The sequence below is a fragment of the Labrus mixtus genome, chromosome 13 (assembly GCF_963584025.1).
Source record: "Labrus mixtus chromosome 13, fLabMix1.1, whole genome shotgun sequence".
Lineage (NCBI taxonomy): Eukaryota > Metazoa > Chordata > Actinopteri > Labriformes > Labridae > Labrus > Labrus mixtus.
In genome coordinates this window covers 12,693,325-12,709,148 of record NC_083624.1, presented here as the reverse complement: position 1 = coordinate 12,709,148, position 15,824 = coordinate 12,693,325, and the positions used below count along the sequence as shown (strand labels likewise).

The window sequence follows — 15,824 nt, the reverse complement described above, 5'->3', positions numbered from 1 at the left end:
ATATAAACCATTTTGGCCTCGGCCCATTGTTTGCATATGCTGCGCAACGTTTGAATGAACCATTTAAAAAGTATTACAAACTCAGTTACAACTTCATAACAGCCATTCGAATATTTATTAACGGTTTACAAAACAAGCATTAACCCATGACATAGCATTGATTTGCTATGTTCATGGTGGTATGGATGCTTTGTATCAGTTTCACAATTCATTTAAGCTTAAAATCATTTGGTAATCATCAAATACATAATACAGTATTTATAAAGCTTAAGGGTCCTAATGCATGCAACAATAAACTGACAATCATAAGTGTATTAATGTAATCATAATTTGATCATTATTGACAAGCAATAGCAAACAAGCAAACTAATAACTAAACATTATTAATCATTTCATTAGTTGATCAATGTAATGTTTGAAAATGAGGTATCACTGCTTATTAATGATTCATCATGATTATTGTTATTATAAATTTGAATTAGGCAAACTCTTTTTGTAACTAACTCTAGATGGGGCTTACACATTTGTGTTTGTTGCCTGGGTTATCATTCTCTGCATCACGTCATATTTCATTTCCTCTTGTCCTGTCTGTGTTCTTTCATAAACTTCGGGAACTTGAGAGTACAAATGAAACCCAAAACGATTTGACATTGGCCACTGACAGTTAGTCATTACTATTAGTCCATCTTAAACCCTTCATGCAAATCTACTGGATGTTTAAAGCCCTCTCCTAGTTCTCTTATCTGTCAAACGCCATGTCCCATGTACTTTCCCTTTTTTTTTTTTTTTTTTTTTTTTTTTTTAACAAACCTTTCCTGTCTGTCTGGAGCCTAACGTGACCCCGATGACATCATCAAAGTCATCACACCATCCTCACTCCACAAAGACTACATGCATGTCATGTATCAACTTGGAGGAGTAGGCTATGTCTTTAATTTAAAGCTGCGGAGAGTTTGAAACAAAAGGGGTTCAACCCATATCTCAGTAACAGAGTCTGTAATTGGCTGCTTTGACTTGCTCGTGTTGTATAAAACACCTTAATTTGATTCTAAATGCATGCATGTCTTCGCTTTTATGTCACTCCTCAAACCTTCCTACTTCCTTCTTAGAGGCTAATAACATACACAAATGGTTTTCAGATGGAACACATATCACTAAAACCCTGCAACTCCTCAAAAGCCTGTCACCTGAAAGTTTTAAAAAGTCAAAGGGTTTCTTGTGGAAATGTAAGTATGTTATCTTCTGTCTCGGGTCTCTTGTCCCTTTAGTGTAGGGTCAGGATTAAACCCTTCAAAACTCCATGAGTGTTCACTAAAGACCTTCTCCAGAGTTGCTGGTCGGAGTGAGCAACCGAGCAACAGAAAAGAAATTTGCAAGGCATATGATATGGAAATGATGCTCCAACGGGCGCTGAATGGGACAAATTGAGTCGGCAGGTAGCGACCTTACAATGCGCCCTTTAACAGATCTTCGCAGGCACAAAGGTAAAACGCGTTGCCTGGCACAAAGGAGGAGGAGGGAGGGCACTCTGGATGGTGGAGAAGCGTTGGCTAATTCACTTCGTGTGTGTGTTCGTGTATGTGCCCCGAGCACACCCCTCCCCCTTTATGTCAATATTGGATCAGAGCAACGCACCGTGCGACAGGTGTCTGTGCTCGCCCGAGGATCCTCTCTGTCGTTTTCATCCATGAGGCGTGGAGATAGGGACATGAGGGGTGGAGAAAGAGGGGGGAGACAGAGAGAGAGCATGTAGAGGTATAAAAGGTGTATACCTGTCACAAACGGCACACATTCAGTGCGCGTAAAAGGTGAGCCAAACCTGCCCAAGCATGCGCATTTTTTGTCCTCGATCTCTTTGCTTTTTGAAGGTAAGCCTTAAGGCTACTCTTTTTTTCATTCATTTATGCTCTTAAAACTTTTCTCGTTTTGCATTGATGTCAAATTTCTTGGTGTTTTAAACTTTTTAAATCTCCCTCCAAAGGTAATCTGACAACAGAGGAGCCAGCTGTTACGCGCTCACAGCCTCTCTCTCAGGATCATCCTCTGACTTTTTGTGCCCTTTTCATGTCTGTATTTGCTTCACGTTGAGCCTCACGCACAATACCTGAAGATGAAGTTTTGTTCGTTCGGCTCGCGTTATGCAGGTACGGGTTGACAACTTGAAAAGACACGAAACTTGATTGACTGTTGCATCACTGTTCCTGCTATTGCCAATCTTCAGTTCAGACTAATTATGTCAAGTTATGGGCACCCAATTGGTAGGCCTCATGTTGCTGCATTTCTGCAGCCCCAGAGGGCCAAGGAATATAATTTTAAAAAGCTTTTATACATTATCCACGAAGCCTGGATCACTGCTCCATCTAAACAACTTGGTAACAACAGCATTTTATTAACCGAAGCACAAGGTGTGGAGAGTTGGTTGCTGGCTAGATAGCCTCATTTGCATACAGGTGGCTGCAGGTCATGCAGTAAAGAAAGCCATGTCAGCCTTGTACAACTTGTTGGTGCTGAATACTGAAGTAACTTTGTCTACCCAAAGGATGACCGTAAAGAGTAGAAACATGTTGTCTAAGTGAAAAATCTGTTTGTAAGTTAAAAAAATTAAATTAAATTGTGATTTTGTTTAAAAAAATAAAAGGTTACAGCAAGCAGATTTTGTTGATTTGATTTGCAATTGAGGCTAAAAAGGCATGTGTTCATAGATTTAAAAAAAGATCCATCCTGTATATCTAAAACTTGTTTTCATGTTTCACTTCACTTAAAAGAAAGATTATAAATCCTAAAAACATCTGGATTCAAAACATAAAAACAGCAAGATAAGAAATTGTAATTTAACACCCACATGAATCCATATGGTCATTTAAACATGCTTGATCTAAGCAGACACACCATGTTCAGGTCACAAACGAGGCTGCAATTGAGACCGCGTAACTGCTGATAACCTCTCGTTGATAGTGTGAAAGTGTCCAACTGATGGCCTTTTTCTGTTTACTTTTATCCTGTGGTAGAACCGTTCTTTTATGTGAACCCCCCCCCCCCCCCCCCCCCCCCCGCACGATACCATATCTTTAAAGGTTGACATTTACAACGACAGGGATGATAATCTTCATATCTCCAGTCGGCTCTTATTTGATAACCGTTTTCCCGATGGCCCATTCATGATGACAGCATGTATTTTCCACTGGGGGCCTATTCATTACTGTCCATCTCCTACGTCATGACCCGAGGCCTCAGGCAGGCAGCAGGGAGCACAGAGATGGGCTTAATGGGAGGTTATGTTAATCATTAACTAAACATTAACCACTTACACACACCAGACATCTGATATGGACCATCTGTCATTTGAATGCTATGATGCAGAATTCAGCTTTTTTTTTTTTTTAATTGTTCCTCATGTTTAAGAGTTTGTCAGCTTTTAAGTGGGAAATTAAAATGTCTTTTTTTAATACAGTCTCCTAATGAAAAGTACAAAACTGATGCCACTGTTGCTGCTGTGCTATTTATCTCTATTCCCTAGTAAAGAAATAATTACATCCAGCTCTAAAACATCATAAATGCCTCATATGTTTTTAACCACTATTCTCCCCCATACATGTCAACCATTAAATCATGTTTGTGAAATTGTCTGCTTAATCTATTATTAAAAATAAACAGTTCTATAAAGGTTTAAGACCAAGTGCTTCAAGATGGAACATTTGTATCATGACATTTGAGGGTTCATTTGAAAATTACAAATCCTAAAATAATCCTTTTGCCCACAAGTCAAACACCCTTTGTCAAGCTATGTGTCATACAATTAAAAGTTGTATGTTTTCACATATCTGACGATCTTATTTAGTATTTTTCTGCAGATCATTATTAAATCTATGCTCTCTTTAAACGGGAAATCCCCATCTCTTGTGACTGTATGAAAAAAATGTGCAGCAGGCTTCATCACCTTAAAAGAGGCCTTATGGGAGAGTCCCTCCTACATGTCACTCTTTACCTGCGAGCCTATATTTGCCTCTGCTTAGAGCTCTAGTCAATATTTGTTTAAAGCCATGATGAAGGGAAAGCTCACACTCCTCAGTATCCTGGTTACCTTGCACCAATTTAAACTGACTGTCCCAACTGGTCCTGCTGCTGCTGCTGCTGCTGCTGCTACACCCTTCAGCTCCAGCAGCAGCTTTAGCACAAAGGTAATCTGTGAAGGATTCAGTGAGGAAGCTTTCCTGTATTCAAAAAAGCTGCATAGTCTAAATAAGAGTATGAGGAAAATGGTTTTATTGCAGTAAGTAGGAATCAGTCTAGTTAAGCAACTCTAAATCAAAGTGCAACAGCGTAGTTATTTTTAAATGATACAAAGAATTAAGAAAGAGGTCAGACAGAGTATGTCACTGCTTACATTGTTGACTCATTTTCTTTACACAGAATTTTGCGAATATTATATTCTTGTTCTATACTTATAGATACACACACACACACACACACACACACACACACACACACACACACACACACACACACACACACACACACACACACACACACACACAGAGAGAGACCTGCAGCCTTTATGGCCCAGATGATATGAAAGTAGGGTTATCCAGGTGTGTGCAACATGAACACAGTAATAATATACAACATACTACGAGTCCTTACCACTTTGGACAGGGTTCTATTTCCCAAGACTCTTTGCTGCATGACATCCCCCTCTCTCCCCCTCCTGTTTAATGTCATTATACTACTTTGGTTACTTTGGTTATTTAGTTGTATACTAATTTACCTTGGAACTTACTTATTATTGAAAACATTATTTTTTTTGCCTGTTTGAAGAATTGTTAAGCTGAATTTTGTCAGAAAAGCACATACACCAATGATATTAACATAGTAAACATTGGATGAATGTCGTGGTATTTTCATAAAAGAGACAACAGGAGAGCAGCTTTTCATGGTTTTATTACATTTGAAAGTGTACACACAACGGAGCAGCAAGAAATGCTGCAGCTGAATGTTGAGAGTGTCTTTGTGTAAGTCTGCCTTTTAGACACCCTATACCCAAACTTACACAGACAGATGAAGGTCAAGGTGACTTGTTGACAAAAAATAAATCCTTTGACCTTGTCCATATAGGAAACTAAGACAAGTGTCTGTTAGTCTTGGCCTTTAGGAACATCAGGTTTATCTGTCTCATGTAATTACTTCTGAAGGTTAAGCTTCTGTGCAGAATATTTCCGTGATATTCAATTACAACAAACGTCATTGACTTGAAATGACCCAAGTATTGATAATTTGGTTCTCAACATCTGACTTTCTTCTTTTCAAAAAGCAGATGCATGGAGTGCTGAATTAGTGTAAAAAAAAAGTTGCCCCTCTGGTGCTCTTCAGTGTGGGGATCCAAGTTTAGAAAAAGTTCTGAGGCACTTAATAAGAAAACAAAAGTGTTTCTCTTATCAGGGCTAAAGACTCTTTAGCCCTGATAGATAGATAATACTACTACTGCAAAATCGATTCAGGTGTGTCTGTGGTTGAAGAGTGTTTGTATAATTTAGTACAATGATAAAGAGTGATATAATATGTCTTAAAACCCTCCAATAATAATATGACTGTTGTTCTACATGACTACAAATTAACTCAGCTTGACTTGAATATAAGGAACCCCCCCCCCCCCCCCCCCCCCCCCCCCCCCCCCCCCCCCATGCTTGCCTCCTCCTCTTATTCCAGGACTCCTGCTGCCCTGTCTGTGACCCCATGAACTCTGCTCTGCAAGGACATACACTGTACCAGCACCATAAAGACCACTGTTTGTATATAACGCAGACATGATTACATTTGTGGTGCCTGCCAAACTGTTCACTGCTATCTGTAAATGGTGAAACAAATGCTTCCCAGAGGCATCGTGTGTGTGTGTCTCTGTGTGGGTGTGTGTGCCTGTAGGATGTGTGCTGCTTCGTCTGACAGTTAGCGATAATGAAGAGTCATGCAAATGCTGGAGGCTGGTTCCCTCCTGCCCAACCCTCACCTTTTACTCCCTGACTTTGTGATGGTAGAATGAATGCAACTGGATAAGAGTAACTTGTAAGACCCCACAGAATTAGCTGAATTGGCTGATAAGGAAAGATTTAATATTCTGAATTTGAAAATATTAGACCGTCTCCTAATGAATAATAAAGAAAGTTTTTATCTTGAAAAGTGCAAATAAATAGAAAGTTACCAGTTCAAAACCCCTTACCCTTCTTTGTGTCTGGTTGTACACCTGACTGCAACCTTTACTGTGTGTGTGTGTGTGTTTGTCATCATTTAATTGTCTTCCAGTGTGGCAACCTTACCAGTAATAAGTCATGGACACTAACAAAAAGATGTTATAATCTTCATGGTTATATTACTCTCTGTTTTTCCTGCTGGTCGATCCAGCGGCTTGTTTGTCAGTGCATCAGAGATCAGGGAGGACAAGTGGAGGCGGTGCGAGCAGATGTCCTGCTCACATCATCCTTACCTGGATTAGTCTCCACGGTAACCTTCCACCTGAAGGAGGGCATTATTCAGTGCAATCTGTGTGTCACTCTGTGCGTTTATGTGTGTCATGTAAAAAAAAAAAAAAAGTCACGTGTTGGTGTGTGTGTGTGTGTGTGTGTGTGTGTGTGTGTGCAGGTGCATTTAATGACTATTCAAATAGATCCAACTCACACTGACCCAGAAAACAAAATCCATCTCACTTCCTGCAACCAAACCCAAAGAATTAATGCATTGCCTTGGCAACCTGTGGCAGCCAAACTCATAGAATTGCATTTATATAACTTAGATTTTTGAAGCATTTCATTCTGTTTACATCTAGTGGCTAAAAAGTTGTGTAACATATTAAGCAATACATATGTCTGAATATATCTACTGACATTGTGAGCGAGAAAGACAATTCAGCCTGAATGCTGATGATTTAAATTATTGGGAATATGCTGTCATTTGAGACCCAGTCAAAATGATACTTAAAGCTCTTGTATAGCACACTTTTTTTAGTCTTCTTACTCCTCCAAGTGCTTTTACACCGCAGGTCACACCTAATAATTCACAACCATTCACACAGTGATGGCAGAGGCTGCTATGTAAAGCGCCCCTTAGCATTAACAGAACCGGTTGGAGCAACTTGGAGTTAAGTGTCTGGCTAAAGAACACATCGGTCATGTGGCTGCAGGAGCGGAGGATCGAACCCCTGACCGTTGGGTTGAGAGGCAAACGATTCTACCAACTGAGCCACAGCCGGATGAGGAGCTAAATAATAAATATTCTGCAAAAACCAATTCCCAATAGTATTTTTTCCAGTCACATCTGGAGTGTGTAAAACTGTACCTAACTAAATACCACATTTGTATGATGAATTAAATAATATCAAATGAATTGGTGAATAATGATGGGCAGTGCAGTATGCTGTGGAAGGCACTTTGTAACATGTAATAAAATAATGTTTAGTGACTGTTGCAGGATGATCACATATTGGAACCCAATGCATCGCTGGCAGAACTATTAGAACGATACCACCCAGCTTATTTTCGGTCAAATCCAATGTACAGTTGGACACATCTTTGTGCAGAAATATTAAAATGCCCCTCTTTGGTTGAATGACAGCACAAAGTTTTCTCTAAACATGTCATACTGTACTTTCTTCCTCAATGCTAACAAACAATTGACCATGAATGGATTTTTCATACAGCAAGATAAGGATTCAAAGCAGAACTGTACTTTCTCTGTACTTGACGACACTGTCCCTGACACATGCAAATCCCCCAGCTGTATTTAACAGGGAAATTACTTGTGTGTGTGTGTGAGAGAGAGAAAGAGAGAGAAAGTGTGTGTGTGTGTGTGTTTGTGAGAGAGAGATAGAGAGAGAGATAGAGAGAGAGCGAGAGAGACACAGACACAGACACAGACACAGACACAGACACAGACACGCACGTACACGCATGCACACCCACACACACATCTACACAAATGCAAACATGCACACTATGTATGTATGTAGAAACACACGCACACACACACACACACACACACACACACACACACACACACACACACACACACACACACACACACACACACACACACACACACACGACATCTGTGTCTATACAAGCCTTTCCTGTCACCTGGCCATCACCTGCTCTGGGGGGGGGGGGGGTATGGTGACACACACACACACACACACACACACACACACACACACACACACACACTTCAAACACACAACAGAGAAGAACAATGAAGGGGTTAACAACAGACAATGATAGAGCTGTTCATACAAACAGCTCACATTTGGTGGGTGAAATGCACACACACACTCTCACACACAAAACAAGTTACCAAACATGACTGTCAACAAGTCCTTCACTGTGACTTCACAGTTCAATAAATGTTACCGTAACTGTTACTGACGTTTCTGGGATTATAAATCTGTATCTAAATGTCATGTCAGTCCTACACTGATGATGAAATCCACTTAAAATGGACACAAAAGGCCAGCTTTACAAATCTCTGCTAAATTAAATGCAATAAATAAATTGGCCACTAGATGTCACCAGTGATGAAGGAAACAGTACTTCTTCTAAACTCCAGTGTTCCCTGTTTGACATCACACTGTTACTTCTGGTCTGTTACATTTTACAAAAAAAGTTAAAATCCTGTATATATGTTAGAGGTTAAGAACAGATGTTGTATTGTATCCATTCAGAGATTCAGAGATACAGTTTAACACTACATACAGGTGTATGACAAACACAACAACAGGTCACTTTTTTGTCCAATCATACATTTTTATACTTTATTAAATGAACGATGATTTTATCTGGCATTTTATTGTCTTAACTTTGGCCTAAGCTTCAAGACTAATAGAAAATGATTTACACACAAAATAGTATAATACATGAAGATGATGATTTTTAAACTGTCTGTGGGATCGCTCTGATGAGCTGTAGCAGTGAAAGAAAAATCAGTAATTAAATTTAGTAACAGAGGCCAAACATGGAAAATCATAGACATACAAACATAGAACAACATTCAACTTATTACTGCTACCAATGCTTTCTGTAGTTTTGCAAGACTTAGCCAATAGTTGAGGAACTAGACAGCCATTTTTTTGTTTAGAAATATCATATCATGTCACATTATATTAAATATTTTCCCTCTTACAAGCCTTCATTTGATTTGTCTCTTGTACTTTATATTCAAAATGTATAACTGTTTTTGTTGAATGCAAATTATTTTGGTCTTATTTCTTACCACCAATGCTTTTCTTCTAAACTTTTTACAGTTTTCAAGGTACGACCAGATCACAATGTCTCAAAGCTAATGAGCACATACTTATTTTTCCCTTTTTACTTATTAATTATTTATTTGAGTTCACATGGTAGAATACTCACTTATTATTTAACCCCTCTTACAGTGTTTGATATACTGATATTTAGGGGATGTTGTGCCTCTGTTCCAAAGTGTGGGTGTACAAAGATGGATTACCCAATTATTCCATGTTATTCTTTTTCTGATCAACCATTGGAAATGAAGGACATAAGGATGTCTTCTAGACGAAACAGGTACCTAACCTTGTACTCAGTCACTGTGGGATGCCATCTAGTTCAGGACCCAGGTTACCTACAGCAGAGGGAGAAAGAGAGAGAGGGAGGGGAGGGGGGGGGGGGGGATCAGCTCCCAGAATGTGTCTATTATCCTGCCACACCAATCAAACTGTTGTGTCAGTGTGTTACCATTGTATGCCCGCTGGTCAGGTTGCCTCTGACCATGGCTGCCATATTGATGACTAAGTCAGTTTGGGGCTCTGAGGACAATGGTGCTCTGGAGCCTCCACAAAGCACGGGGCTAATGCTCCCCTTTCAGCCAGCCCGCTCAGCTGCTGAGTGTGCAAGGCTGCTGGGCAAATGGAGTGGCGCAGGTCCAGGGGGCCCGGCCCTATAAAAACGCAGGCGAGGGGCTCTTCCCCGACATTGATTATACTGGATCTGTCCCACCTCAGTACGTCTGTAAGTATACCAACACATCGCTTCAGACCTATAGCCAAGAACCTGCAGTCAGGGGACAGCTAAGTGTACTGGGGTGGAGCTATACAGCAAATGAGATGCTGCTATTTTGTAAATTTTTTATCAGAGAGAGACAGCTGTGGGTGCTCTTTAAAATGAGATTTGCTAAGGAGTAAAAACATGAAAACATAGTGTTTCTTTTAGGGATAGCATGATGATGCTTTACTGGTGTGCTTGTACTTGGCTGGTAAACATGGGTGGACTTTCCCCCCTTTTTGACACCTCTGGGAGCTGAACTGAATACCCTTTTAACAGTGAAGGTTCAATAATGTTCTCTAGGTGCATTTTTATTATTCAATATGTCTCTAATCAGTTGGTTCTTGAAGGCTAAAAAACAGAGACTGCAGCGGTTGATTCAAATAATCCTTAGATGAGTCTATTAGATTTTAAATCTGACTTCTAGTATCTGTTCAAACATTTGCTTATTGTTATTTAATGTTCCATCTTTTGAAACTGAATTCTTTTTAAACCCTCTGCTCTGGACAGAGATTAACCCTTAGGGAGAAACAGCAGCCATGAACACTCAACAGATGGAGCAGATGGGCCAGTTCAAGATCACAGTGTGGGAGGAGGAGAACTTCCAGGGAAAGCGCTGTGAGTTCATGCTGGAGTGCCAGAACATCATGGAGAGGGGATTCAACAAGATCCGTTCCATCAAGGTTGAGAATGGACCGTAAGTCAACCTTATTGGTGCTCCTCTCTTGTTTTGTTTTTTTCTTTCTCCTTGTCTCTCCATCTATCTTTACGATCTGTGATTTCCAATTATCATGGAAATAACTTGACCTCATCTGAGTCATTTTATGGTCTGCTGTTAGGGTCATGATCTGGATATTTCCATATTCGTTGCCACCATAGGTCAGTTTAACTTTCAAAGTAAACTTTATAAAGCCTTTATTTTGTAGTATTTAACAATAACTACTTAACTGCATGGGATATAATAGAGGAAAATAGTAGTTAGACACCCATTTCTACAAAACAGAGAAGAAAGAGCTAGTTTTGGTCCTTTAACAACATTTAATAAAATCCTGTTATTTTCTTCTTCTCCAATATTAATTCTATCTGCTTGAAAAAGTCTGATTAAAGCGGACAGGACTCAAACACAGAGTGTAATCAACAAGTAGAAAGGTCAGAATAACTTAAAAAAACAACAACACATAAATTACAGCCTACAGGGTTATTGCATTTCTACTTGGCATGTATCGTTTACATTTTGTGTGCGCATGCATCCAAGTGTAACCCTGATGCGATATGAGTTGGCTGTGTGCAGCTGCCGGCTGTGAGCCAGAATGGCTGGCTGACTGACTGGCGATCAGATAAAAAGCAGCGGGTGTGGGTGCAGCAGCAGGAGCAGCAGCGGTGGAGGCAGGAGCAGCAGGGTTTAATGTTTGTTTTGTGCTCCCAGAGACAAAAGAAGCTGCATGCTGATTTTACTCGAGGCCTCTCTGTGGGCGTATTGTTTAAAAAGAAAATAAGACAGTTTCAGTGTTGTTGCAGTTCATCTTTCATTATTGTTTCATGTCTGTATTCTGTCAGCTTCCACGTTTTCTATCTGCTTATTTAACCACAAACATTTCTGTTGTCTTTTTCCTTTCCCCCCCCCCCCACCACATCTTTCTCTGTCTAGTTGGGTGGGTTATGAGTACCCAGAGTTCCAGGGACAGCAGTTTATTCTGGAGAAGGGAGACTATCCTCGCTACGAGGCCTGGAGTGGAAACAGCAGCTACAGAACCGAGCACATGCTCTCTTTCAGACCCATCAAGTGCGCTGTGAGTGTATTGCAAAACACAAATTTTAAGTCATCTCTCCCTCAGCATTTCTTACACTCAGTTTGCCTCACTCAAGTTTGCCATAAGCTAATTAGATCTCATTACACAAACCCCTCTCCTCCATCATGTTATGGTCTTAACACTTGAAGCTAATTTAACCTTCATTCATACTTTTTAAAATGTTAATTACACCTACCCTGGGTTTGCAGTCTCCACCAATTGTATCCAAACTATTATTCAACTGCTGCAGCACATTAACATATTTCTTCTTTATTCCTTTTTTTCCTGCAGAACCACAGTGACAGCAAGGTGACCCTTTACGAGTGTGAGGACTTCCAGGGCCGTAAGTTTGAGGTGTGCGATGACTACCCCTCCCTACAGGCCATGGGCTGGTGCAGCAAGGAGGTGCCCTCTATCAAAGTCAGCTCAGGAGCGTAAGTTTGGCAGCTCTCTTTCTGCTTTTGGTTGGCCATCTCTGTCTCCTGTTTTTTTTTTTGTCTTTTGCAGTTTCCAGTCCCCACACCTTTATAACTGTCCTTATAGATATTATTGTGTTCCACACATGCTAAAAATTAGTTTTTGTGATTTTGAAACATTCATCAATAGATCGTAGTTTGAGGCAGTATTTAAGACGGATGTGCTTGAATCCAAACTTGTAAGTTGCTCTGAAGTGTAACTTGATTTGCTATGATTGTTATAAATACACCACATGTCTGTGTTGCTGATACACTTCAAACTCTCACCTTACCCTCACTGACTCACTCCCTCTTCCTCTTTGCAGCTGGGTTGCCTACCAGTTCCCTGGTTACCGTGGCTACCAGTACATCCTGGAGAGGGACAGACACCAAGGCGAGTACAGAAACTACAACGAGTTCAGCACCCAGGCTCATACCAACCAGGTGCAGTCCATTCGTAGGATCCAGCACTAAGCCTTCACTCTGCCTGACCTGACCTGAAAAAAACTCTCCCTGACCCCTCCTTCTTTACCCTGGGACAGACCGCTGTCACAGAACAGTAGATGGACAAACTCTCTCTATCACTCTGTGGCTCTGCTTGTATGGATAACTAAGTACCTTCTTCTTCTACCATGCTATAGCATGTTTTTGAAATAGGAAATAAAGGCTTTTCTTCCAAACTAGAGACTGTTCGTTTTTTTTTCTCCTTTTTTCAAATTATCAACCTAATTAGATAACTTAAAGTACAACTTAGAAAAGCAATGATTGGCTCCAGGGAGCTGTCAATCATTTTTTGCACCTTGATAGTCACAGATGCATACTCATTGGGCAAACACAGCTCCTTTCCTTCTGGCTTTTGAGCTTCATAGAGCAGGCTGTTACATAGCATAGGTTTAGCTCTGTATTTATTCAAAGGACATATTTAGCCTTTTAGTGAGCATCAATGGGACGATTGTTTCAAATCTCTCTGTCAGGCTTTAGAATGTGTACCACTGTTCTTGTCGGACTGTCTTCTTATTTCCAATAAACAAGAGCACGGGATTGACATCTGCTTCTATTATTTGTTCTTTGACCGCTGCAATCACAATTAGCCAACATGGCCAGTAAAGTGATCAACTGTTTGAAAAAAATAATAATGGAAAAATAGGGCCATTCTGAAACCATGCACTGCGTAAATGCCAGTCAGGGTTAATCTTAAACATCTTGAGTGAATCATCTTTTGAGTATCTGTGGGTTCACACTGAAGTTTTCTTGCCCTTGCTTGCACTTCCAATTTAACACAGTTTAAACACTGCAACAATGACATCAATGACATCAGGCAGACAGTTCCTGTAAAACTCTGAATAGGTCAACAAAAGACACAGGTTCTTTCACTTTGTAGTGCCAGTACGCATGCAGCCCTTCCCTATTTCAACTGTTTCACACGCAATCCAGAAGAAGCCCAGCAGAAGTCCTCTATGAGACAAATGTCAAACACTATTGTGTTAGTTACCAGAAACAAGGAGATGTACAAGCACTGTCCGAAGCCCTGAACCTTGTTCGAATATACAGCCATGAAGACGACTGTTTTCAATGAGACCTAAAGGCTCTTGAAGTAACATCATGACAGACAAATTCATTAAACAAATCTGCAATGTGTCCATAATTCATTTGTAAACCCTTATCAACTTCTTAGAGTTAATAGAAAAAAGTTCTGTTTTGAACTTTCTGACATTTCTCAGTCAGTCAATTGCTTTGTGATGCTATATTAATGACAAAGATTATTATTTAATGGCAATCATTTTCTTTTCTAGAGGAAACATTTCAGTATCACCAATATTGAAACGTTATTCTGTTTATGATGACGAATGCAGACTAGAGTAGTGTTTAAAACTTGCTACTCATAGACTGGTTTAACCCAAGTAAAGACCAGTCTTTAACCTTTACAGAGTCCCTGATCATATATTTACACAACACAACGCTGGTGATAGACGTTATGTTCAGCTAACCACCAAAAACCAACAGAAAAAAATTATCCTGTCACATCCTGCCATCCCTCCTTTATTTTAAACCATGTACACTCTAGAGGTGACAGGAAAGATGTGTGTCATTAATTACAAAGAAAAGGGGAAGTTTTGTATGTTTTTAACGACTTAAAAGCATCAACGGTATTGCACAGAACGACCTCCTCGCAGTCTAGTAGCTTAGCATTTGTTTGTGTACCCTAATGTGACACCATCATGTTTATCCGGCAGTCACACAGCGGGATCCTGGACTGTGTTTACCTCCGCACACACTCCTCCTGTTGGTCCAGGACATGGGATTCCGTGATACACACCCACAAGCCTGCACCGGCTCATGCGGTCCCACACCCAAAAAACCAGGATCTTTTAATAAATGTGTAACCATGCACACACCTTTCACAAATATACATTCCTCTGCAGACAGATTAAAGCAGCTGCACTGAGGCTTACACAGGAGTGACACTTAGGGAAGTTGTCCAGTAAGTTACAAACTCCTCCAGGCGCACATCTCAGAGCACTGAGGTAAGACTTATACTTAATTTTGCATTGATTCTTGAAGACACCTGCAATCAAACTTGTGTGTGTGATTGTTCTCTAATACTGAAAATGAATTTGATCTTATTTTTGCTGTCACTACAAAATGACTACTTAGGCCACAGTACAGGGTTTGTATTTACTGTACTATACTTAAATAAAAAGCCAACCGATCTTGATTGATAAGAATTGAAGGGTTTTAAGGGATATATGCAAGAATAATATGCAATTAACTTGAGTTTGCAATTTTAACTGCATCAATTTAAATTGCAACCATCAGCTGACCACAACACTTTTTGAGATTCATTCTTTACGATATCAATATGCATATAGAAAAATTAATGTGTTATGAGAAATGTCAAACAAAGGAAAAAAATAAATGAATGATTTTCTAACGTTTTCATCATGTTATGTGATTGTATTTCTTTCTCATAGTGGTTTCATTGGTTCATGCTCGCCTCTGAAAGAAGTGAATTTATCTTCCTACAGCCGTCTTTTTATGGATACATTCTAGCTTTCGAGGCTTGTTTTAAGTTGCCTGCGACTCGTACATGGACACAGGCAGCTAAAGCAAGTCTGGGACGTCAGAGTCAAACCTTCAAGCACAGCCCTGAGGAAACGATGCCTGCATGCAGAAAGGAAACATCCAGGCCCTCAGTGCAAGAGGAAGGAACATGGGGAATTATAAGACAATCAATTCTGCATTGATCTTTTACACAAGAGTTCTTAATCTTTTTTCTCTGAGAGGAGAAACCTTGATATAGTATGCCATTGCTGATTTTTTTCAACCGATAGGACAATTAAAGAATTTGTGCAACTTTGCATGCAATCATTATCGACAATATAACATGTTTTACAAATATGTGGCCATGCTCTGTAAGTTGCTCTGTAAGATCATGCATAATTCCTCGAGTGTGTTTGCACTTGTGCTTATCTGAGCTCAGTCAGGTGACACGTCACAGAACAAAAACTATAATAGATAACGAACGATTAGCACACTGTTTA

General features: G+C 40.0%; 2 protein-coding genes across 2 annotated transcripts in view; one reads left to right on the top strand and one right to left on the bottom strand.

Moving 5' to 3' along the window:
* The window catches only part of wnt10a (wingless-type MMTV integration site family, member 10a), a 200,087-nt gene that overhangs the window by 86,777 nt on the left and 97,486 nt on the right, over positions 1-15,824 (bottom strand). The window lies entirely within an intron of this gene.
* On the top strand, positions 9,870-12,962 carry cryba2b (crystallin, beta A2b). The gene is made up of 5 exons (XM_061053768.1): positions 9,870-10,004; positions 10,548-10,734; positions 11,686-11,827; positions 12,119-12,261; positions 12,609-12,962. The coding sequence occupies exons 2-5, from the start codon at positions 10,577-10,579 to the stop codon at positions 12,754-12,756; spliced, it is 591 nt and encodes a 196-aa protein (XP_060909751.1). The 5' UTR covers positions 9,870-10,004; positions 10,548-10,576; the 3' UTR covers positions 12,757-12,962.